At 51.3% G+C, this 25,224-nt stretch overlaps 2 protein-coding genes across 6 annotated transcripts in view; both read right to left on the reverse strand.

Moving 5' to 3' along the window:
* Tcea3 (transcription elongation factor A3) overlaps nt 1-12,981 on the reverse strand; it is a 42,869-nt gene extending 29,888 nt beyond the window's left edge. The window contains exons 1-4 of one of the 2 annotated variants that reach the window (XM_071617476.1): nt 12,787-12,981; nt 7,582-7,644; nt 6,786-6,891; nt 6,137-6,281 (exon numbers count right to left, since the gene is read on the reverse strand). In XM_071617476.1, coding sequence (XP_071473577.1) covers nt 6,137-6,281; nt 6,786-6,891; nt 7,582-7,644; nt 12,787-12,855 — 383 coding nt within the window. In that variant the 5' untranslated portion in view covers nt 12,856-12,981. Of the gene's footprint in view, nt 1-6,136; nt 6,282-6,785; nt 6,892-7,581; nt 7,645-11,895; nt 12,053-12,786 lie in introns of those variants that run through there. The other variant, XM_071617477.1, reaches the window with a different exon arrangement.
* A 3,911-nt stretch (nt 12,982-16,892) lies between these two features.
* Asap3 (ArfGAP with SH3 domain, ankyrin repeat and PH domain 3) overlaps nt 16,893-25,224 on the reverse strand; it is a 43,495-nt gene continuing 35,163 nt past the window's right edge. For 3 of the 4 annotated variants that reach the window (XM_027937423.3, XM_071617478.1, XM_071617480.1), the window contains 13 exons: nt 24,708-24,756; nt 24,423-24,613; nt 24,209-24,342; nt 23,880-23,974; nt 23,468-23,645; nt 22,177-22,262; nt 21,924-22,039; nt 21,289-21,356; nt 21,092-21,199; nt 20,787-20,982; nt 19,796-20,018; nt 19,121-19,211; nt 16,893-18,220 (listed from right to left, as the gene is read on the reverse strand). In XM_027937423.3, the coding sequence (XP_027793224.2) occupies nt 18,146-18,220; nt 19,121-19,211; nt 19,796-20,018; nt 20,787-20,982; nt 21,092-21,199; nt 21,289-21,356; nt 21,924-22,039; nt 22,177-22,262; nt 23,468-23,645; nt 23,880-23,974; nt 24,209-24,342; nt 24,423-24,613; nt 24,708-24,756 (1,610 nt within the window). In that variant the 3' untranslated portion in view covers nt 16,893-18,145. The remainder of the gene's footprint in view (nt 18,221-19,120; nt 19,212-19,795; nt 20,019-20,786; nt 20,983-21,091; nt 21,200-21,288; nt 21,357-21,923; nt 22,040-22,176; nt 22,263-23,467; nt 23,646-23,879; nt 23,975-24,208; nt 24,343-24,422; nt 24,614-24,707; nt 24,757-25,224) is intronic. The other variant, XM_071617479.1, reaches the window with a different exon arrangement.

Genomic DNA, 25,224 nt, shown 5'->3' on the forward strand with positions numbered 1-25,224 from the left:
GGATAAATACCCTGGTTGCCTCAGCCCTCGGAGGGATAATTTGACATATGTTTTCCAATGTCACCCAGAGTTCCCCAGCAGGATTTAAGTCCCAGTGCCCACGCCAGTCAGCTGCTGGGCAAATCACACTGTTCTAGCTTCCACCCCGTCCCTCTAACTTCTGTCTCTTCTGTCTTGCTTCCCACTCCTCTATCCACACCTCCTGAATCACTTCCCACAATACCACTACACTTGAATCTGCGTGTCAGGGGCTGCTTCTGGGGAACCCAATCTACTATGTGGCCAGGCTTATTCCAAACACACAGAATCGTGCCCGGCACCAAGTAGGTGCTCACCAAGTAGACGCTGAATGCTGTGAAATCGAACGTGCAGAAACATCCAACTAGAAAGGTGGAAAGGAACCTTTCCAGAGGTAACAGTTACTAAATTTATTTATTATTTATTATTATTGTTTACCGTACTGGGGATTGGATCCAGTGTTCTACCTCTGAGCTATACCCCCAGTCCCTCTTATTTTTTAGAGACAGGGTCTCAATAAGTTGCCCAGGCTGGCTTTGAACTTGTGATCCTCCCGCCTCAGCCTCCCAAGTCGCTGGGATTCCAGGCCTGGGCCATCGTGTCTGGCTGAGAGGAGGGAACACGAGGCTCCAGTCCAGAATCCCACCACTTTCTGGCCCTGCTTCTTCTTCTTTTTTTTTTTCTTTGTTGAGCAAACCAGAAATATCTAGTTATTGCAAACATTCATTTTACAAAAACTATCCAGAAACATGAAAAAGTGCTTAGACACCACAGGAACATTCCTAAACAGGAGACAGTCGCTTGCACTCTCTCAGTAATGCACGCCTGAGTTATGTAGGTAGATCATTTGCCAGAGGTGATACACTGAGGGGAAAGGTTTCTGATCGTTATTTCAAATTTCACGAATGTGGCTACGGTGTCTGTATAATAAGAAAGTGTATAATTAGGAAAATGACAAAGAAAGGAAGTTCATCAATTGAGCAGAGGTAGGACCCCTGCCCCTTTGCTTCTCCCAGCAGAATGGGGACATGCCTTCCCATGCTCTGTTGAGCCCCAGTGACATTTCGGAGCCCGAGGCTATGGAAGGTGAGCTGGCGAGACAACTCGGCATTCCAGGAGAACAGAACGTGTGCTGCAAATTTTATTAAGAAAATATACATGTACACAGAGACGTTTTGACAAGACTAGAAATATAGACATCAGCATATTAACAGTGGTCATTTCTGTTATTCTGCTGTTTTGTTTTCTAAACTTTTTACATGAAACATGACTTACTGATGAAATGAGTAAATGTGTGTATGTGAAAAGGTTACAAAATAGCATACAGAGTATAATTCCTTTTTTTAAAAAAATAAGTATTTTATGAATAGTGATGTATAGGAAAAAGTCTAGAAGAAATATAATTATGTATATGTACACACACACACACACACACACACACTCTAGGAAATAGACGACTTTTTTTCTTTTTGTAGTGCTCGGGATGGAACCCAGGGCTTGGTGAATGTTAGTCAAGAGCTCTACCACTGAGCTATTCTCCCAGCCCCCATACGTATTTTTAAAAATTTTTCTACAATGAATAATTGCCTGTATAATAAAATAAATTATAAGACAGACTATACAATCAATATAATTAATATGTTCCCAATAAAATATTTCATTTTTAAGAAGAAAGAAGTGAGATAACAATGTTCATTTTTCAGGCCACAATAACAAGTCTCAGAGACTAAGGGGAAGAGTGAGAGATCAAGGTCAGTCCAGAGCCTGGCTTTCTGCTTTCCAATCGCCCCCTCTTCATACTGGTTATCCCTGAAGTCCTTTAAAGAAAATTCCTTTCCTGATCATCAAGTAAAAAACCTACACATGATCTGGCTGTCAGCTTTTTTTTTTTTTACCTCACTTTTGCTGAGGCTGGCTTTGAACTCACAATCCACCTGTCTCAGCCTCCCCAGCTGCTGGGATTCCAGGTGTGTGCCACCACGCCCGGCTTTTTTTTTTTTTTTTTTTTTTTTGGGACAGGGTCTCACTAAATTGCTTAGAGCCTTACTAAGTTCCTGAGGCTGGCCTTGAACTTGCAATCCTCCTGCCTCAGCCTCCTGAGTCACTGGATTATAGGAGTGCACCATCACACCTGGCTCAGGCTGTCATCTTTACCTGGATGTCTATGTTCACTATTCTCCAAATCAGCCCCATAGTCCATTAGGTCTCCTCTCCCAACAGTTCAGCCCTTTATCTTTCAACTTCATCTCACAAGAACCCTCTCCATTCTTGTCCCTCATTTGCCAAGGTGCTTAGAACCCAAAGGTGCTCTGATATGGCCAGACCTGTTAGTGGAAGGAGGTCCAGAGGGCCACATGAGCAGTACTAGCAGTGCTCACTAAATGTTCACTCTGTGCTTGGCACTATGGGGGCAGTCAGGGCATCCTGCCAGGCACCCTTCTAACCCCTCTGGGAAAACAAAAGACACCCATGTGGAAGTCCTAGGCCAGTTGGTGTTCTCCAACTGGGACACGACTGCAAAGGAAGCAAAATAAAAAGAACAGAACACAGCACATGGCACAGACAGTGTGACTAATACACCATGTGATCATTACGTTTTAGAAAGCAGACCGTGAAGTCGGTGATAAGTTTGGAAAACAAGTCAAAGACAGAACAGAAAGAAACAATATATACCAAATATTGAGTACTTGTCTTTGGGTGGTGGGAATGTGGATGCTTTTATTTTACTTTTCTATATTTCCCATGATTTCTACAACAGATTTTCATTGCTCTTATTTGTTTACTTCTCAAAAGTGCATTGTTTTTCTGATTATTTCAAAAGCAATACAGGATCATCATGGAGAAAAACTGAAAATAGAGATTTTAAAATTTTATTGTGAAATATAGAAGGTAAAGATCGTCTTAATTACAATCGCAGAGATATATCTTTTGTTTGTTTGTTTGTTTATTATGGGCACTGGTGATTGTGTCCAGGGGCACTATACTACTGAGTTAAATCCCCAACCTTATTTATTTTTTTGAGACATTCTCGTTAAGTTGCTGAGGCTGGCCTCACATTTGAAATCCTCCTGCCTCAGCCTCACCAGTCACTGGGATTACAGGTGTGCACCACCACACCTGACTACATCTTTGTTTTAAAAAGTTGTTTCAATTTTTTTTTTTAATTACATCTCTAGCTCTTTTTTTATCTACTATCTATCTATCTACTTATTTATTTATTTTGTGGTGCTGGTAATTGAACCCAGGGCCTTGTGCATGCAAGGCAAGCACTCTACCAACTGAGCTATATCCCCAGTCCCTCAATATTTTTTATTTCAAAATCAGTACATATGGGCTGGGGCTGTAGCTCAGTGGCAGAGCACTTGCTCGCACATGTGAGGCACTGGGTTCTATCCTCAGCACCACACAAAAATAAATAAATAAAAATAAAGATATCATGTCCATCTATAACTTTAAAAATGTTAAAATTTTTTAAAAAAATTAGTACATATTTATTGGAAAAGAAAATTGATATAAACTTATTGAAAGATAAAAAAACAAGAACCTTCTCAATGATACCATCCAGAAATAACTGCAATTGCCATTCTAGTCTTCTTTTCCATGCATATTCATAAAATTCACTTTCTCATTTTTATAACAACAGGATTATACTATATTATCTACATCGTTCACATTCTTTCAATACTTAGTGAACATTTCACCATATCATTAAATATTCTTCTGTCCTACAGCGTTTCTCCATGTGGGTCCCACTGGTATTTTTTAATTTTTTGGGGGGGGGCGGTACACTGAACCCAGGGACACTTAACCACTGAGCCATATCCCCAGCCCTATTTTATTTTCTTATTTTGAGACAGGGTCTCATTAAGTTGTTTAGGGCCCCACTAAATTGCAGAGGCTGGCTTTGAACTTACGATCCTCCTGCCTCAACCTCCCAAGCTGCTGGTATAGGTATGCACCACCGGACCCAGCCCCACAGGTATTTTAAACATTAATAAAGACAGTCATTCCTCAGTATCCACGCAGGATTGGTTCCAGGAACCTCCCATGGATACCAAAATCCACAAATGCTCAAGTCTCTTACGTAAAATACCATAGTATTTGCACATAATCTCTGCCCACCCTCCTGTATATACATGTATAGATTACTTTTAAAATACAACCTAATGTAAATGCTATATAAATAGTTGTTATACTATGTCTTTTAGGGGGAATAATGACAACAAAGCCTGTAGATGTTCAGTCCAGGCATAATTTTTCCCCAAATATATTTGACCTATATTTGGTGAATTTACAGATATGCCATCTGTGGATATGGAGCCCATGACACGGAGGGCTGACCATAGTTCTTCAATGTGGGGGGAATATTCTGTGCACTGCAGGATATTTCTTTTACAACCCAAAACCAGAGTGGGTTGGTTAGGGTATTTTCAACCCTCCTGGTTGAGAATCACTCTTCTCCTAGCCTTGTCTCCTAAGATGTTTTCTGCAAAACATCTTTGTTTTATACAATTATAATAAATGTTCATTTAGAAAGTGTTCAGAGGGGCTGGGGGTGTGGCTCAGTGGTAGAGTGCTTGTCTAACATGCTCAAGGCCCTGGTTCTATCTCCAGCCCAGAAAAAAAAAAAAAAGAAGGAAGGGTTTCAGAGTTCCAAAATGTTTCAGAAACATCAGCAGAAAAATGTTACACATAGAACATGTAATCTATGTGATCTTTTTTTTTTTTTTTTTTTTTTTGATACTGGGGATTGAACCCAGGGCTGCTTGACCACTGAGCCATATCCCCAGCCCTTTTTATGATTTATTTTGAGTCAGGGTCTCACCAAATTGAGGACCTCACTAAGTTGCTGAGGCTGGCTTTGAACTCAGCCTCTGGAGCCACCGAGATTACAGGCATGTGCCACCATGCCCAGCGGACCATGTAATCTTTATGCTTTAATGTGGTTGATTTTTTAAATGAATTCTTCATAGAGGATGCACTGGGTCAAAAGGGATGCACGTTGAAAATACAGAAATGACCTCGTTAGATGTTATCTGATACCATCCCCCTTATCTACAAGATGGACAAATGTAACCACCCATCCCCCTAAGGAGTTAAGTGATCTTCTGGTTACACAAGGAACAGGTAGGTTTTGAGACTGGATCGCATGTTGCTCAAGCTAGCCTCAAACGCCCAGGGTCAAGTGACCCTCTTGTCTCAGCCTCCTCAAGACTTATTTAGAAGTTCATGAAGGTTTTAATCTACTGTGAAGTTTATGGCCTTTGAACCTGAGACTCATGCAACTGGGGGATGACCTGGTTAGGGTGGGTAAGGGGGGACAGGGACAGAGTTGAGGCAAACAACTGTTCTATTCCTGCTGGCAGAAGGGTGGAGGCCTGACGAAGATTGGAACCCCACTCCATCACATAATAGCCCCCTGGTCTTGGGGAAGCCTCTGCTCCCCTGACCTCAGCTTCCTGGTGGCAGATGGGAATGCCAAGAAAAAGCTTCACCAAACACTTCTTCCGAATGGACAAATGAGCTCCAGTCCCAAGGGCCCTGAAGACATCAAAAAAGTGGCCCGTGGTGTGGGTCACCAGGCAATGCCACTTAGAGAGCAAATGACCCCTGTCTGGAAAAGCTATCTAGACAGGAAAGGCCGAGAATGAAGTGCAAATAATCAGTGGCGATCCATAGGGCCGTGGGTCGTGTCAGTGGGTGGCACCCTTGCTGGATCCCAGACACTCTGCCTCCAGGACCAGCACCATATTTGGGACATGGAGCTTCTAAGCCGGGGTCCCCCACCCACAGCGGTCGCATTTCCCTGCCTGGGGCTGTTGCCCGGTGGCTGGAGTACAGCTCTGGAGGCTGTGTGGTTCCCTCTGAGAACTCTGGAGGCCCAGCAAGGCCTACTGGCACACCTGTGTCCCCTCCCTGCATCCTAAGCAAAGTCAGTGCCACCTTGGGTTTATTTGGTTCTGTCAGGTGGAGCCAAAGTCCCCTGGAGGGAGCACTGTAGGAGACAATGACGGTACCTCCCAGGCTGTGAGGCTGCAGTGAGACACTATACACAAAACTGCTGGCAGGTGGGGGGATGAGTGTCAGACCCCTTCTCCCCACCCCAGAAGAGAAATACCTGTTTGGGGGCTCTTCTCTTCTTTTCTTTTTTGGGGGAGAAAGGCCTGCTTCGGGCTTCCAATCTGAACAGTCGAGGTCTTTCTCTTTCTTCTTGGCTTTCTCTCTTTCCTCTCCTTTTTCCCCTTTGGGATGTCCTGGGGAGTCTGAAAGCAAAAGGGAGGCATTGTCCCTCAGCTCAGCACCTTCTCAGCAGAACCCCGCGTGACTTTGGGAAGGAGGGAACGAAGGGCAGGGACCAGGACAGGTGCACATACTGTCTCTCTCTCACACACACACACACACACACACACTCTTTACACAAACGCACACATAGCATGCGTGCGTGTGTGTAAAACACATTTTCACATGGGGACATAAGTATAAGTGGCCCCACATCTATGTGCATAGTAACACAATTGTGTGCAGGTAGACACGTCCTGCGGGCACAAACAGAAACATGCAAAGAAGCACATGCACAGGCAAGCTCATAGTGACGCATCTCGCTCTCCTGTACACAACACTGACATTCCTCACCAGCTTCCTCCCTGGTCCGTCTGCCTTTTATTAAGTCACTCAGCAGACCCACTGATCGCCTGCTACGAGCCAGGCTCTGTCCCCTACCAAAGCCAGGAGGGAAACACAGTGAAAACCAGCCCTGCCCCTCTCACCCAGCAATCGCTTCCAGTTTTTGATGAGGACCTTGGCCAAGGACACCACCTCCCTGTCTGAGCAGTGCTTGCGAACCCCGTTGACGGCAACTCCAATCCTGGTCGTCTGCAAAGCAAAGGGGTCAAGGGCTGCCTGGGAATGGACGAGCAGGGTTGGCTGTCCCCCGAGGCAGCACCTGCCATGGCTCAGTCCCCACATCCTCTCCTATCCAGACCTCTCCAGAGGCCCTGTTCTGATCAGTGGCTGGTGTAATGACCCCAGTCCTACAGCTAGCCTACAGCTGAGGCCCTGACCTGCCTCGCTGTGTGGGGTCAGTGCCCAGCTGAGGACAGAGCAGTTGGCTGCTCAGGACCCTTCCCCATTCCCAGCCCCCTGGTATCTGTTAGCTCAAGTTTCATCTCGGTGGTGACTCCGGCTCCCACACTTTGGGTCTGTGCTCATCTTCCAGAGTCAGGAGCTTCTGTAAGTTTGGGGGCAATCCAGGGAGGATTTAAGGACAGTGGAACTCTTCCCTCTTCCTGGATCCCTGGCCTCTTGCATTCCACAGGCCCAGGGTCTTGGGAATTAGGGTGCTCAAGGAAAGCAAATCAGCCTCCCCAGACCAAAGCCTCTGTGAGTTAGAAAGTACCCAGCCTCCTACAAGATGTTTCTGGGTCCCCCTGGGCCAACCCCCATGTCTGCACCTCAAGATGCCCCTCCCACAAGACTCCCCTCAGAAATTCCTCCCTGACTCCACCCTTGCAGGTCTCCCCCAGGGTCCCTCCTTCCCCCAGAAGACTCCCTCCCCACACACACCTGCAGCAGCTGGATGGACATCTGACAGCTGTTCAGCTTCTTCAGAAGGTCAAGGGCCCCTTCCTGTGGGGGGTCACAAGGTGAGATTGACTACTGTGTGAGCTTGGTGGGAGGAGAGGGCCCAAGCACACCTAATGGAAGGGCAGACGTGGAGCAGAAAAGGAAGAAGTCCCCTCCCAGACTAACCTTCTGACTTCCGCCTCTGGCACCGAGCTGCACGGAGTCCAGCCTGACCACCCGCTCTGACCCTGACCCCTGACCGTGCCCTCCCCCTTCCCTTTGTCTTCCTCTAGATGAGCTTCTTCGTCTGTAGCCTCCCTCCCTCCCTTCCCGGAGGTGAGCTGTGGGCTTTCACAGGTGACGACTGTAGGCATTTATTGTTTTTTCCAGAGATAGGGTCTCACTATGTTTGCCCAGGCTGGCCTCACACTCGTGGGCTCGAGCATCTTCCTGCCTCAGCCTCAGGTGCGCACCACTGCACCTGGGTCTTGTGAGCTTTTCCCCACAGTTTTACTGAGGTATAATTGACATACCATAAAGACACATATTGTAGTGTACGATTTGATGAGTCTTGTCTTGACAAATGTCTAACCCATGAAACCACCACTAAGGTGAAGATAAGAACATGGCCATTATCCCCAGAGGTTTTCTTGGGCTCTCTTTTATTTATTTATTAATTAAACATTTATTCTTAAGCTTTAGGTGGATACAATATCTTTATTTTACATTTATGTGGTGCTGAGGATCGAACCTGGTGCCTTGTGCATTCTAGGCGAGTGCTCTACCACTGAGCCACAACCCCAGCCCGTGGGCTCTCTTTTAATCCATCCCTCCCACCACCCCCAACCCCAGAAAACCACTGCTCTGCTTTGTATCACTGTAGGTGACCTTGTTTTTTTTTTTTTTTTTGGCAGTACTCAGGGGTGCTTTACCACTGAGCCATATCCCCAGCCGCTTGTTCTTTTTGAAAACAGGGTCTCTCTAATTTGCTTAAGCCCTCACTGAATTGCTGAGGCTGGCTTTGAACTTGCGATTCTCCTGCCTCAGCCTCCAGAGCTACTGGGATTATACAGGTATGCACCATTGCTCCTGGCATGGACCTTGTATTTTTAAGGAATATATATAAAAAGTGCAGGCTGAGATTTAAGGTTGTGGCTCAGCAGTAGAGTGCTCACCTGGCACGGGTGGGACCCTGGGTTCGATCCTCAGCACCACATAAACATAAATAAATAAATATAGGTATTGTGTTCAACTACCACTAAAAACTAGATAATTTAAAAAAAAAAGTGCAGGCTGAACACTTTTTCACTAGCTTATTTATTCTGAGATTCATCCTGGTCACCACAGCCATCAACAGTTTCTTTTTATTGCTCAGTAGTTTTCCATTGTGTGCATGGACCATAGTGTTTATCCATTTGCTGTGGGTGGGTCTTTTGGGTGGTTTCCAGCTTGGGGTTCCTACACGTCAGGCTTCTAGAAACACTTGTGTTCAAGTCTTTGTGTGGACAAACACTCTTATTCCTCTTGGCTAAAGACAACCATTTTAATCTGAGGCCTGAGGGCTGTGCACAGAGCCCAGAGCTCCCCAGATGAATGCATGCGTAGATGGGAGGGGAAGGAGGGAAGCTTAGATTTGAAAATGTGGCTGCCAGGCCCTGTACACACTTGTGATCCGTTTTAGCCTTCTTCCTCCCTCCCCCTTCCTAGAAGCCAGGCCATTGCTTCTCCACCTAAGATCAAGTGGAGTGTCTCGAGGCCAGTCCCAGCCCCTAGTCCTGAGATAGGTTCCCTGGGGAACACCAGCTGACTGTGTCCTGGATGTCCTTTGCAGGGTTCCAGCTGCCAACCCCGCCCTGGGAGGACCTGGACCACCTCCCGCAGGCTGCCCTCTGTCAGTCCTTAGCCTCTTATAGATCTTGGGTTCAGTGTGTCTTCAGAGCTGCATCCTGCAGATGTGAGTGTGCTTGAACTTGTGGGCCTACAACTCGGTCTACAATATGTGTCAGGCTCTCTTCTAAGAATTTTACCTGCTCTGAGTTCTCACAATGACCCTAGGAAGTAGGTACTATTTATTTCCCCAATTTGTATAGATTGATTATCCCATTTTCACAAAAGAGGAATCCAATAAACAGAGAAGTTAAATAATTTGCTCAATGTTCCAACTTTGTAAGGAGCTGGACTGGGATTCAAACTCAGGCCTCTGGAATCTCACCACTTGACAAACTATGAGGGCATGGACATAGATCTGTCTAGACAAGCACGATCAGGGAATAGCAAGGTCACGTGCTGACTAACATTTGATGGCCAGCTGTCCAAAAAAAAACACTTGATCTGTTGTGTTTGCCAATTTCTGTGGTGGAAAAACTCTTCCCATGGCCAAGCTCAAGCTACTGACATGCTGTCACCGAATTGAAACAGATAAAAGGAAGAAAAGTGCAGTACCATACCATCTAGCACTTTCAACATCTGGATTTATTTAATAGAAATAAATTACCTCTAGACTATAGATGAGAGTAAAATAATGAGGAAATGATGATTTTGAAATATTACCTCTGTTTTTCATATAACTTAGTTAATTAAAAGCAGACAATCTGATTTTTAAAATAATGGCCGAGTTTAACAACCAGCTTGCAAAATTCCTGAAAATTCTACAATCAGTGCTAAAACAGCTCTGCTTGCCACTGAGTGCCTGTCTCTGTAAAGTGGGGTCAGACTGGAGAATAGCCACAAGCCTGGGTTGTACCTGCTTTGGAAAGCCACGTGCAAAGGTTACAAGGTGTGTCTCTCTAGGTGTGTAGCCAGCAATTTCTCTGATTCAGGTGTGGAGCTCTGAGTATGCATCCTGGGGCCCATCAGTGTTTGTCTTTGTGGAATGACAGCTGAGTTACTGTGTCCAAATGTGTGAATGTGACTGTTTGCTGAGTCTGTAGCTTTGCAAGTCTGGGTCTAGCTGGGTTGTGTGCATTCCTGTGTGTGGTTGTCTTTTGTACCTTTCTACAACTATCATGGTCAGTGTGCATCATTTGGGTCGTGCCTGTCATGTCAGTGTCAGTAGCCGTGCCTCCCACGCAGTTAGGTTCTTAGATGCCTGATTGGCTATTGCTGTGTGGGGTGCCTGTGTGTGACTGTCTGTTGATGTAACTGTAGCTGTGACTGTGGGTGCTTGGTTGTCTGTTGGAAGCTGTTTTAGCTGGTGCCAGCAGCTCACAGCATCTGACAAAACCCTAAGTCCCCAGGAGTTCAGGATTCATAATAAGCCTGGGCTGAGCTGCAACGTGGAGCATCCGTCTTCTTACAGGAAGTGTGTCCTCCTTTGCCTAACCACCACTGGGCGGGCCCACTTTCACTCCCAGGGCAGGCCCCACCTTTCTCGGCTAGATGCCCAGAGCTCTGTGCCCACCCAGATGCTGCCAAGAGCCCAGGCGCAGACGTGGCTGTAGACTGGTTTTGCACTGTAAGGACCCTACCGCCAGACTCGCAGCTTTCCTGGGAGGGCTCTGGACACTTCCAAGGGAACCCATCCCCAAGGGACACTGTTTCCTCTTCCCATTTCACAAAGGAGGAAACGAAGGCCAAAAGAAGGAAAGTAGAGTGACTTGCCTTGGGCCATAAAAGGAGTGAGCAGGACCTGGTCTTTATCCTAATTCTTTCTTCAGATCCCTTAAGCTCCCCTGAACTGCATCCCCACGCCTTACCCAGAGGCTCAGAATTTCTTTCCTGGCCCTAGTGAGGGTTGGCAACAGGCTGTGCTGGGACAACCTGTCTATCTGAAATAGAATTCAGCTCAGGATACCTGGCTGGGCCCTGCCACCCCTAGCTGGGAACACACCCATCCCCCTCTGTTTTACTGAGGATTTAGAGAAGCCCTGCAGGGGAGCAGGTAGAGGCTGGGAGTGTCAGGGGAGAAGCTCCCAGCACCTTGCAGGACTCCACTGTACCTTTCTGTGTCCACTGGCTGTGGAGAAGCAAGTCTCCATCTCTGGCTCTTACCAGGCAGCAGGCTGAGTAGGACTTCACACACTGAGGAACACTCAGGAGATCCTGAGGCAGGGAATTCCCTACTGATGGCTGAAGAAACCAAGGCTCTAGTCTTTATATGGATGCCATCTCATTACTGTCCACCCTAGGACCCCCTGACACTTCATGGTTCCAGTGACGCCTCCCTCTAGCCTTGGTCACCTTTCTGTGGGCCCTTCCTTCCCAAGTTTCTAAGGTCAAGAAATGTACTGGAAATGCAGGTCCTGATGCAGCATTCAGGCTACGGATGGTGGGAGGAAGAGGACCCTAGGACAGGGCGTAAGGTGGAGGACATACCCACGGGTCCTCTCCCTTCTCTTTTCCTCACAGGGTGAGCCCATGCCCTCGGGTACTGTGGCCAAGTTTGCTCTGGCCAGGCGACGCAGCAGCCTCCTGCCTGAGGCAAAGATCACCGGGAAGATCAAACATTAACTCACCGCTTGGCCCGCGCTCTGCGCTGCTGGGATTGCGAGCCCAGGAGCCCTCAGGTAGGGCGGTGGGCCCGGATCCCCCATCTCCCTCCCGCCGCGCACCTCCCGGCCCAGGGCCGCCCAGCCCGGCCTCCCGCCTGCCCCTTCCCCCGCCCGCACCTGTTCCACCCCGCCCGCCCCGGCCCCACCCAGCGGCCAAGGAAAAAGTTGCAAACAGAACCGCTCCTGGCACCCAGGCTGTGGGCTTGCGGGATCCGCTCCACTCCAGCAGATCTCCTCCGGGGCGCGGAGGAAACTCTGCTCAGCACCCTTCTCAGCCCGTCTCTTTGATCCTTCTCGGGCCACCCAAAGTTGGTTCCTCTAGTCCCAGCCTTCCCCGCCACTCAAGGGCTTTGCACACACCGTGAACGCAGGGACTCCCAAAGTCTTTTCCAGGCTCCACGCCCGCTTTCCCTGGCGACCCTGCACAGACCGTCCACGGTGAACCCGACGCGTCCAGAGGGACGTGCACGAGCTGCGCCTCCGCCTCCTGGGCCTGCACGATCCCCCGGCGCCCTGGGCCGTGTTCACGCCCACCCCGAAGTGCCCAGCAAGTGTCCCTCGGGGCCCTGCGCCCTACACCATCCCGCCTCCCTGGGGTCCCAGTGCCCCATTCTCGCACGCCGGGCGCGCTGCCAGCACACGCCCCTGGGCTCCCTGGCTCGCCCGCGCCGTGCCTCCCGAGGCGGGGGCTGCGGCCCAAACTCTGCAGCCTCACCGTGTTCTTCCTGGCCACCATCTTCTCCAGCTTTTTGGCGATCCTCAGCAGCTCCTCTTCCTGGCCCATGTTGGCTCTCGACGCCTGGCCCGGCGAGGGATGCAGGGCAGCAGTCAGGACGCGGGGCAGCGGGCTCCGGAGCAGAGGGCGCGCAACCCGCGCGGGCCCCAAACACACAGGACACACACACGCCTGGCGGGGGCGGGGCTCTCCCCTCCCCCCCGCCTCCCCACCCTCAGGGGGAGGGGTGACGTGCACTAAATATAGACTTCAAGGACTCGCCCTGGCCAAGATTGCCTGCGCCGGTCTGTCGGGCCTCTTGGAGGGACGGGGCACTTCACCTAGGACCCTTCCAGGAGTGTCAGGGGACTGAAGGGCGATTGGGGGAAGAGAGCTTTCTGGCGAGCTCAGAGGCTCTTGTCCCGGGCCACTAGAGGCGGTCGTGGCGCGGAGGTCTCCTGAGAGTGCCCAAGAGCTCCAGGAAGAGTTTTGGGTTCTCGCGTGTCTGCATGGTTGCAGCTCAAACAGGGAGGACCCACGTCCGTGCCTATGGCCAAGTGCAGACAACTTGGTGTACTCGAATCACGTCTCGGTGAAGTGCAGCTCTGCCCCAACTTAAGCTCACTCCCTGCGCTCGACTTGTGCATGCGCCTGTATCCTGCTGTTTTGGTCTGAGTGCTCAGAGCTTAGTCTATTTTGTAACAATGAGGTTTTGCGTTTCTAGCAAGCTCTAAAGTGCTCGGGGTGCTGCTGGTCCCAGGGCCATACTTGGAGTGGTGAGGGAGATTCTTAAGGGCACCCAACTGAGAGATAAGGACCAGGTGTCCACCGGTGCCCAGTATTTATTCAGCTTCAGACCAGGGCCTTCCCAGCGGGTTTGGGTTTGGAAGGGTAATTTGCAGAGGAGGGGCAGAACCACTGCCCAGCTCCCCCAGCTGTGCACACATTAGCCTTCCTGATGAGGATCTCCTGAGTGTTCCTCATAGACCTGGTCCCCTGGTGCCTTTCTGAACCAGCAAGTTTAATGGACAGAAAATGACCTTCCCATTGGGCCTGGTGGTGCACGCCTGTAATCCCAGTAGCTTGGGAGGCTGAGGCAGGAGAATGGAGAGTTCAAAGTCAGCCTCAGCTACTTAGTGAGGCCCTAAACAACTCAGTGAGACCATGTCTCTAAATAAAATATAAAAAGGGGTTGGGGATGTGGCTCAGTGGTTAAGTGCCCCTGGGTTCAACCCCTGGTACAAAAAAAAAAAAAAAAAAAAAAAAAAACCTTCCCAATAAGGAGTCCTGGATCTAGAGGGGAAGCAGGAAAACTGGTCCATGGTTGGGGAGCTGTGGCTTGGTGTGTCTAGTGAAATTTCCAGACTGAGAAACCCCAAACTCAGAGACCACCATTGCTGTGACCAGCACAGCCCTTAAGACAGAAATATGCAAGGGGCAAGGGAGATTGAAGAAAGACAAACACACAGAGCAAAAGCTGGGGCCAGGTGTATCATCACTCCCTGATGGAGGGTGAATGATCCAGAGCTAGCTCAGCACGTTTATTATGTAGGTTTTCTCATCAAAAAGTTATATGTGAGAAAGTTTCAGCAAAGCTGACAGAAGTTCACAGTGAAACTTGCAAGACATCAATGTTACCTTGTTATGCCCAAATTCTCTATGCCTGGGAGTTAGTGCCTGAGCTCAAGGTCCTGACTGATACAGCTCTGCCCCTTCAGGAGCCTCCTCCTCTTCCCCTGGCATCACCATAGCAACTGATCCTTTTTTCTTTTCTTTTCTTTTTTCTTTTTTTGTGGTGCTGGGGATTGAACCCAGGGCTTTGTGCATGAGAGGCAAGCACTCTACCAACTGAGCTAAATCCCCAACCTGCAACTGGGCCATCTTTGTACAGGAAGTTCCCAGTACAAAAGCAGTCATGAGGCCGTCAGAAACCATGGTTCAAGTCATGGCTGTCTACACCCCATCCCAGTCTGTGTGGACTCCTGTACCAGTTGCTGTTATGTGCCCGAGGTTAAGTAGGACAGGGTGGATTTTTTTCATTCATTGAACAAATTTGTCTTGAGTGTCCAAGGAACAAGCAAGACTCACCCAGTCCCAGCAAGCTGGGCATTTTTTTTTTTTTTTCATTTTTGGGTACTGGTTATTGACCCTAAGGGCACTTAACCACTTAGCCACATCCTCAGCTCTTTCTATTTTTTGAGACAGGGTCTCACTAAGTTGCTTAGGGCCTTGCTAAGTTGCTGAGGCTGGTTTCAAGCTTGTGATCCTCCTGTTTTAGCTTCCTGAATAGCTGGGATTACAAGCATGAGCCATTGCACCTGTCAGGAGAAACTTTAACAGGGATATGATCAATGAATGTATTTACCACAGCTGAGCTGGGGTTAGGGGGAGGTGGAGGGCATTTTTAAAGACACATCTGAGGGGGCCTGTACCAGCAGGGGTGTCACCTACTCAGAAGAGATGAAGTTCATTGAACTGAAGTGCTGAGAGGGAGTTGGAAGAAAAAGTTCATGTAAGGGAGGAAGAAACAGCCATTCATTCAACATATATTTATTGAGCACCTATAATGTGCCAGGCAGTTTTAGCCCTAAGCATCTAGAGAGGAACAAAGCAGTCCCTTAGAGCTCCAAATGTGCAACACAACTTGAGGTATATTCTAAGTGTCATCTCTCAAAGGCACCCAGCAAGATAAACTCTTGGTGCTTGAAGTGGTCAGCCCTCATCAACACATCCTTTATTGTCTCCCACCCTGCCCTGGTACTACGGATTGAACCCAGGGGCACTTTATTACTGAGCCACATTCCCAGTCCTTCTTGTTTCTTATTTGGAGACAGGGTATCATTAAGTTGCTTAGGGCCTTACTAAGTTGCTGAGGTTGGCCTCAAACTTGCAATCCTCCTGCCTCAGCTTCTGAGTCACCGGGATTACATGTGAATGCTTAGCTGTTGCCTTTTTAAATTTATTTATTTATTTTGCACACTGGTCTTGCTAAGTTGCCAAGGTTGGCCTCATACTTACTTTGCAATCTTCCCCCCCTCAGCCTCCCAAGTAGCTGGGATATAGGCACACACCACCACATGTGGGTCTTTTGGGTTTTTTTGAACTCTGTTTCACTTCTCTATACCCTCATTATGTTTCTGGGATCACCTCACAAATAAAATACTTGCTCCTAAATCCTTGTCTCAGGGGGCAAAAGGGACTGGTGGGGCCCGTGGCAAAGGCAAAAGCTTTGACTCTCCAGCAGACAATGCAGGGCTCTCTCCACACCAGGGCTTCACAGCCTCGGCACTACTAACCTCTTGGACTGGACAATTCACTGTCGGGTGTGTGGCTATGGTCTGGATATGGTTTCGGTGTCCCCAAAAGGTTCACATGCTGGAAGCCTGGTCTCCAACGTGGCAATGTTAAGGGGTAGGGAAGCTTTAAGGGTGCAGCCTCATGGAAGGTAATTAGGTCAGCGTCACTGCCTCGGAAGGGATTAATGCTGGTCTCCTGGACTGAGTGCTAGAGAGAATGGCTTGTTAGAAAGGGAGGCTACTGGGCTGGGGTGGTGGCGCAGAGGTAGAGTGCTTGCCTAGCATGTGTGAGGCACTGGGTTGGATTCTCAGCACCACATATAAATAAGTAAGATAAAGGCTCATCAACAACTAAAAAAAAAGAAAGTGAGGCTACCCCACACCTTGGCATCTTCTGCATGCAGCTGATTCCTTTCCCTGCCATATTGTGACATGGTCAGGGGGCCTCTGCCAGGGTGCTGGCACCATGCTGTTTGGACCCTCCAGCCACCAGAATTGTGAGTCAAATAAACCTCTCTACTTTAGAAAGTACAGTCTCTGGTATTTTGTCATAGAAACACTAAACAAATTAAGACATGGGCATGTTTAACAGCATCCCTGACCTTAGTCCACTAGATGCCAGTAGCACCCTCCAGTTGGGGGCGAAAAAAGAAGGAAAAAAAAAAAAAATCTCTGTACCAGACACCTCCTGGGGCAAAACCGGCCCTGATGGCACTGCAGTCACGGCTCCACACCAGGCTGTCTCCCTCGCAGGATCCAGAGAAAGAATTCCAGGGCCCAAGAGTTAGATCTCATAAATGAAATCAATGGTACTTATCTCCTCCAAATCCTTTATTAGAGATGAATGAAATAACACATGTGAGATGAACAGAGCCATACACGGGGGGCTCAGAAGGCAATCCATTTCTGTGGGCCCACACAGCAGTCAGACCTCCTGGGTAAGTGACCCAGCCTCCCTGCAGACTGCTGTGCTGCTGGCCTTGACGCCCTCTGGTCTCCTCTGCTTGGCCTGGCCCATCCCCACCAGGGCCCAGCACCCATGGCTGTAAAACTGAGGTGTTAGCGGTTGGTGATGACTTCAGAGAATTGGCTTCTAACTGGGGCTGAGCAGTGGTGGACTTCTGGCACTGGGAAGGACCTTGAAGACTTTGCTCTATCCCTCTCCTGCCTCCTTTCTCAGCCCCTCTCACCCAAGACTGGCAGGCTCCTGAGTTGACAGAAAGAAGAGATAAGTGGGGATCCATCACCCCAGTTCCTTTCCTCTTGCTAAGTCATGGAGATAAACAAAAGCAGGTGAGCCATGCTCTACTTCGTGGCTCGGAAAGACATTAGAGATCCCTGGGAAGGCTGGATTGTCCCTCGTGACTGGCGCTCAGAATGTGTATTTAACAGCCAGTTCAGCATAGGCCCTGGCCAACTAGAATAAAGATGAGCTACAGACAACTGTCATGGTCAGATGGGAAACCAGACGACAGCCCGTCCTGCTTCTCATTCCAGAACCGTCCTCTGGAACCTGGCCCAGCCCATTCCCAAGCCAGTCCTTGAGACCAGCTTACCTGCTGGGGACCACACCTATAGGAAGGACCCTGGCCTTTCCCATGTGGCATCCATAGTGCCTCACACAGGCCTGGACACAGAGCTGGAACTCAGTAAAGGAACAATGGACTAAGAATGGTGAGAAGAGAGTCCCTGGTCCGGCAGAGTCCGTGATCTGGAAGTGAACGAGGGTGCCCCGGGCTGATGGGAGAAACCGTTCTGGTCTGACGGGGAACCGAAAGTTCTGGTTCTGAACCGAGCTCAGTAGCACTCAGACCTAACCTCTGGGTGCCTGGCCATGGAGGGCAATGAGATAGCAGGAAAAGGACCATCTCAGCCCCATCATGAAAGGACACAGCTTCCTTGGCAGGGACATGGTCCACAGCAAGAGGAAGGCCATCCACAGAGACACGAGGGATGGAGAGCCGGGACCCAAGGGAATGGATGCCTTCACTCTCCAACTTTGTGTGCTCAAGTTCCACTTGAGTGTTGGGGTTCAATATGGCCATGCAGGGGTCAGCAAGGCCCTAGTCTTGCAAAAGGCGCACAGAACTTGCCGGGAGAACCCCAGTCTTTGCGCCATCCCCTTCAGGGAAGCCAACCTGGGGAGAGAAAGATGAAACCGAGTTCTAGGTTCTATCATGTACTAGGTGATTATCACACTTAGCCTCACGATTTCCCCATGGTGAGGAGGTTAAATTATTCCCATTTTTACACACAGTGAAACTGAGGCTTAAAGAAATAAAGCAACTTGCCCACTAAAGCCACTTTCCTCTGACACTGAGCTCTTACGACCATATACTCCACAAGAGACTAAATGCCAGGTGATGGCTACCGGCTATCAGGGTAGTAGTGGAGCACGGATTTGTACTGGTACCTGACAGATGGACAAAATATGATGACTCTCCAGGGGAGCCAGCTCCTGCCCTGCCAACCCCCACGCCCAGTGCAGACATCCAGTGCCATCCCTGGGAATCCAGGGGAGCCAGGAACGGAGGAGGCCACCTTTCCCTAGGCTTTGGTCTCTGCCCACTGCAGGTGCCACTCAATATATCTAACTACTGAAGACTCGGTGATCTCAGCAGGGAGAAGCCAGATTAAGGCTCTAGCTCTCTCCCTGTTCCCATCACACCTCTCTGTGCTTGGGATCTGGAAGTCCATGCAGATTCTAGAAGCCCCCGGTACAAGGGGAGAGATGGACGGAGGCCAGGTGTGCAGCCACCCTACTCCTGCTGAAGGAGGCCTGGCTCCTCCTCCCTTGGGGAGCAACACAACTTGGGCCACTTCGTCGCCTCCACTTCTTGAGGCCTGGGCTCACTGCAGCTACACGCAGCCCTGGGCCTGGGTGGGAAGGAAAGCCCCGGGGCAGGGACTTGCACCAGGTGGCCATCTGGATCCACACGTGCCCCAGCCATGGGGAGAGACTTCTACCCCACGACACCTGCTCCTGACCGACTCTCAGGCCCCCCGACTGCCCTCAGACACAGTCCCAGGGCTCCTACCTGTGTGCTCCTTCTGGGCACAGGCTGCCGGGCTGAGGGACCATCTTCCAGGCTCCGGGTTCCCCGTCGATAGGAGCGAGTGCTCTCCGAGCTAGAAGGCAAGGAAAGACCACCCGGGTTGCCTTGGTGCCCAGAGCCCCTCTGAGTGAGGAGAAAGGGCTCAGGAAGAGAGCGAGTGAGGCCGGGGCTTAGGATGGGGGGCATAGAGTCCTCAAGGCTGCCTAGTCTGGGTCCATGATAGGTCCCAGAGGCCTGGAGATGACCCCCAGAGGGCTCTGAGGATATCACCACATCGGTTCACCCAAACCCCTGCTGGAAAGGGTTTGTGAGGAAGGGAGAGGATTGGGTTCTGGGTTGGAACTGCGGACAGAGTAAGGGCCCCACTCAGAGTCTCTGAATGAGCCACGCAGGTGGGGCTGAGCCTTCTTTCCTCCAGCCTCAGCACCAGGGTCTGTCCCAGGCTCCTCCCCAGCTCTGCAGGCCAACCTGGGGGCAGGTGGGGGCAGGGGGCCACACCCCTAAGCCCAAGGTCTAGCATCCCCACCTAGGGCATGGGCCCCAGAGCTAGGATGTGGCCCAGTCTTGAGGGAGGTGCTTTTTAGAGGTGGGGAAACAAATGGGTGATCAGAGACATCAGGAGACTTGCCTAGTTTCCACAGCTGGGCCCTCACTCACCTGAATCGGACGGGGAGATACACCTCTGCAGGGGTGGCTCCAGGTGCCAGGCTGGGTCGGGAGGTGCCCGGGGTCTCCTGGAGGCCCTCCTCTGAGCTGAGCAGGCCTTGACTGGCACCCCCAGGCTCCATGGGGCTTGTGAGGCTGGAGGAGGAGGTGGCTAGACTGCCCAGGCTCTCAGAGGCCTCGGGGGGCTCTGAACTCAGGTTGGGGACTTCAGGATCTGGAACCAGAAATGATAGACCCCATTTTTATCATTCCCTCTGCTGTCCTTCAAAGCGGCCTTTGACCTCTAGGATTGGCCTTGGTTCCCTCCCAGCTCCCAGCCCCCTCTTCCTCTCCACCTTCTCCAGCTGCACATCTGTTCACAGCAACAGCTGGCCTCCCAGCCACTTGCCCTCCTGCTCCTGCTCACCCTTCCCCTCAGCCTGGCCTCTCCTGTCCATCCCTCAGTTCAGCTCCCACCCCTGACCACTCATTCCCAGCAGGACCTGCCCCCTCCCACCTCTGGATGGACCTTCCAGGACAAGCCTGCTCTAGTCATTCCACCAGTGTTCCCAAGCACAGGCACCCTGCATGAAGAGCCCAAGTCCCTGTCTTCCTGAGATTAAGGCTTTTAATCTTATCACATTGAGCCTTGTAATATCATCAGTTGTATTTCAGTTTTTATCTTCTCACTAGAGGTGTCCCAGAAGCCCTCAAAGGACTCAGGACTCAGGAGATGCTTCAAAAACTCCTGTCTTTCTTTTTTATTTAAGTGAAGTGCTGAGGAATTTGGAATAAGACAGACCTGGGTTTGAACTCCACACCAGAGGCTTATCAGCTGTGGAAACTTAAGCATGTTACTTAACCTCTCGGAGGAGGATAACCTCTAAAGAGAGGTGACTGTGAGCATGATGTGGACTGGTGGCACTCTCAGTTCAGGGTCCCAGCATACAGAGGACCTCAATTAAATGGTATGGTGAGGACTTTTCTGAGCAGCCAACTATACCTCCATTGGCATGTCCTGCACGTCCTTGAACCGTTGTCCGAGAAGAGCTTTTGACTGGCAAGGGTGGGGGGCAGTCTTCACTCTGGCTCTGCTGGGCGGCTGGTCCTAGGCTGGTGAAGGTCTCATAGGTCTTGTTGCTGATGTCCAGCCTGCCACTGGCCCAGCGGGCTTGGGCTGGGGGCTTCAGAGGGCAGCGCTGTGGGGTGAGGACAGCCCATTTCCCCAGTTCAGCCTGCCCTCCCACACCAGGCCCATTCTGGCTTTCCTTCCGCCACCTAGAGGCTGCAGCAGGGGCTGGCACCCACCTTCTCTTCCTCGTCCTCCTCGCTGTCAGAGCCAGGCTCCATAGACATTCCCCAGGGATAGTCTACATGCAGAGGGAAGATGAGGGTCCCAGCCTGGGCCTGATCCAGCTGCCAGAGAAAAAGGCCCGCCAGTTCAGAGGCCAGGGGCCCAGCAAGGAAGGAGAAAGGTCAGAGGGCAGCCCCACCCTCTCACTCACCAGCTCCTCACACTCCTTGTGCTGCTTCTTCCTGGCCACATCCAGAGCTGTCTCTCCAGCCTCGTTCACTGTGAAGGGGTAAAGTCAGGGTCATGATCAGGGCCAAGGAGACATTACAACTTAGGTTAAGATGGGCCTCTGAAATTAGAATGTTTGGCTTTGAATCCTGGCCTCAAAACTTTGTAGCTTTGTGAGATTAAGCAAGATATTTAACCTCTCTGGGACTTAACTGTCTTATTTATAAAATGAGTATAATACTTGAAAGTATCTGACCAGGTTATCATAAGAATTAAATTAATTAACAGGTATAAGTCAGTGCAGGCATATTAGTAAGCAGAAGCTATTACAGTCACTATCACCCAGATTTGGCTATATTTATTTTGATAGACACTTTCAGAAATGTTACTTAATTTTATCCCTTTGGCAGGGCTGCCACATCGGTGGTGTTGCTCCCATTTTACAGATGAGGAGGCTGAAGTTCAAAAGATGAGTGACACCCGCCCTACGTCACAGAGGCAGTCAGAAGCAAGCCAGGTTAGCACCCAAGTGTGTCTGCAAAGCCCATGCTTGACAGGCAGGAAGCCGTAGCCGGGAGCTGGGATGGGCTCTGTGGGAGGAGGTGTCCCTGGTCGCACCTGTGCCCACAGCTGCTCTCCCTCTCAGCAGCAGCTTGATGCAGTCGGCCTGGCCGTGGAGCGCCGCGCAGTGCAGGGCAGTGTTCCCGTCCGCAGCCTTGGCATCCAGGTGACCACTGGGGGAGGGGTTCAGGGGGCAAGGAGGGGAACCCAGTTGGGGGGGTAAAGGTTAGGGGAAAGGAAAAGAGGAGACCAGGAGATGGGGCGGGAAAGCGGGCAGTGCAAGGAGGGGCTGAGGGCAGCAGGTTCTCACCCGTTCTGGATGATGAAGTCCACCAGGGGCAGGGAGGCCTGGCTGGCTACTTTGATAGCCAAGTGCAGGGCAAGCTCTCCGGGCACCTGAACACATGCCCACACCTGAGTTTCCCCAGGTCACCTGCCCCCAGCCCAGCGCTGCCCTCTTGGACCCTGCTGCCGCCAACCTCTAGATAAGAAGCTGCCAGAACCCGAGAGACAAGACCCAACATGTGTGGGGAGAGGGGCAAGGACCAACCGCCCCTCAGTGTTTCCTTCATGGCTCTTCCTCCTCTGTCCTCAAAGGAAGGAGTTTCCCAAGCTGGGTTCTGGCTCCGGGCTCCTCTCTGCCCCCGTTTCCCCATGGAAACCTATGCAGCCTCACGCTCTGCCGCGGCTGGCATCGCTGAACTGCTGCACCCTGCTGCCCACTGGCGCCCACCGGATATCAGAAGATGGCTCAAAGAGCTCCAGGCTCTTTGTTGTTTTGGTGGTGCCAGCTGGGGCTGAACCCAGGGCCTCCTTTGTGCTAAGTATGCACTCTAGCACTGAGCTACACACCTAGTCCACGACAGCCAATCGCCAATGTCCAATCAGCAGCAATCCCCGCTGACTTAACCTTTCCAGGGCCTCGGATATCCCCTCTCCCTGCTCACATGGTACATATCACTGGAATAGTCAGGCAGTGTCTAATCTGACCTACCCTTGCCCAATTCCAAGGCCATTCAACCCTGTAGTGCTATTCTCTCCCTCCCTCTCTTCTTCTTCTTCTTTTTTTTTTTTTTTTTTTTGGTGCTGGGGATTGAACCCAGGGCCTTGTACATGTGAGGCAAGCACTCTACCAACTGAGCTATCCCCAGCCACTTCTTCTTCTTTTTTTAACCAGGGATTGAACCCAGGGTTGCTTAACCATCCCCAGCCCTGTTTTTATTTTTTATTTTGAGACAGGGTCTTGCTAAGTTGCTTAGGGTCTCACTAAATTGCTGAGGCTGGCCTTGAGCTTGCAATCCTCCTGCCTCAGTTTCCTAAGCCACTGGGATTATAGGTGTGTACCACCATGCCGGGCTCTGTGGGTGCTATTCTTAACCCATTTTATGGATAAGGAAATAAGGCTCAGAGAGGTTAAGTAACCTGCCCTGGGTCACATAGCTAAGAGGAGTAATAGCTAGACTTCTGGCCCAGGTCTGCTTGACTGGAGGCATGCACACTGACTCAGGGATGGTGAGAACTGAGCAGCTGGCCCAGAAAGGCACAGGGGAGTGACAGCTGGGTTATAAGGGGCCCTCCGTGGGGTGGGGGTGGGATCACACCTGCCCGTCAGGCCCTGGCAGAGGCTGTCCAAAGTCCTGTCCGTTGGCAAAGGCCTCCAATACCGCCAGGAGGTCCCTGTTGCAAATGGCTGTCCAGAGTCTCTGGGGCTCAGGTGTGGATCGTCGCGCAAATCTATGTTCCACATACTTGGCCACGATGTAGTCCCTGCGGGCATTCCTACCAAAACAACTACAGGTTCTCAGAGCAAGAGCCTATTTCCACCCAGAGGACCCCTGGAACCAGCCCGCTGGGGATGCAAGTGTCCAGTTCCCCAGAACCATGCCCTGGAGACTCCCAGATCTGAGGTTCCCCTCTCCCTAGACGTCTGATCCCGGATCCCTCTGAGACTCTGGGGGCTGGGGAGGTAGAATCCTCCAGTCATGAGGTCCTTCCCTGGGAGAATCTCCTTACATGTCACTCTCAGCTGAGGGTTTAGGACCACCGTGTGAGGGCAGCTGGGCCTCCATAACCTCATTGAAGCGCGTGTTTCCGATGTTCAAGGCCAGCTGGGGTTAGGGGTGTGTGTTAGGGATGGGGGTGATTAGGACAGCGTTCCTGGGAAAGGTAAGCTTCCAGAAGTCCTGGCGCTCCGTCTCACGGCTCACCCAGGCAGGTCCCCGGCTCCTACGGATTTAGCCTATCTCGGCCCCGCCCCCTACGGATCTAGCCTATCTGGGCTCAGCCCCGCCCCCGGCCGAACCACACCCCCAACCTTCCCTCGGGTCCCGCCCGGTCCTCACCAGCAACTCTGACGGGCCCAGCAGATCCAAGGTGAGCGACTGCATGCGGGAGAAACGCACGCCCAGCTCGCGGTGGACGCCGGAGCACTGGATGCAGGTGAGCACGCCCAGGTTGGTGCTGAGCCACGTGGGGTCTGCAAAGGGGCGTAGCTCGAGCCGGCGGGCGCGGGTCCCCTCCCCGCCCGCCCCTCCTGGCCGTGCCGCACCAGCTCACCTGCAGCCCCGCAGTCGCAACACTGGCCGTTCCCGGGCCGGCTCTTCACCTCGGCGATGAGCAGCTTGGTGAGGTCCTGGGACTCCCCGTCCAGCCCCGCGCCCACCCAGGACGCCGGGCCGCTGCTGGGTTCCCCGAGGAAGGCGCTGCTCAAGGCTTCGTCCTTGCTGTTCTGCAGCACCGACACCCACCTGCGCAGATGGAGCGAGCGGGCGGCGGGGCTGGGAGGCGGGAAAGGACCAGGCTTCCCTGCCCCACCGCAAGGCTGGCCCACGGGGCACTCACGCCTCGCACTCGTGCTCGTCCTCTGCCTGGAAGTGGTATGTCCGGTTGTCTGTCGGGAGAGAAGGGGCGTTAGGCCTCCAGAAATCCTGCTGGTTTTCCCCAGGCCCGGGGAGCCCCACCCAAACCACTGAGACCAGATGGACCCTTCTTCTCTGCCATGTTGGTCCTCCCAAGCTAGAAGGGTGTGACAGCGGAAGGCTGCGGGGGCAGTGGCTCAAGCCTATAATCCCAGCGGCTGGGGAGGCTGAGACAGGAGGATTGCGAGTTCAAAGCCAGCCTCAGCAACCTCCAAAGTAGTATTCCAACGAGCCTGCCTCTGTGGAAAGCCCAGGTTCCCGAGTCAGGGCACAGTGCCCAACCCCCATCCCCAATCCTGGGCAGGGTCCCCTCTAAACCTACTGCCACCACCCCATTAGGCTCTCAGCCTCTTGCCTGGTCTCCCCGCTTTCCACATCCTCCCCTCACCCAGCTTTTACCAGCTCCCATCCTTGTGCCTAAGACCCCCATGGCTCCCTAC

The sequence above is a fragment of the Marmota flaviventris genome, chromosome 10 (assembly GCF_047511675.1).
Source record: "Marmota flaviventris isolate mMarFla1 chromosome 10, mMarFla1.hap1, whole genome shotgun sequence".
In the NCBI taxonomy this organism is placed as follows: Eukaryota; Metazoa; Chordata; class Mammalia; order Rodentia; family Sciuridae; genus Marmota; species Marmota flaviventris.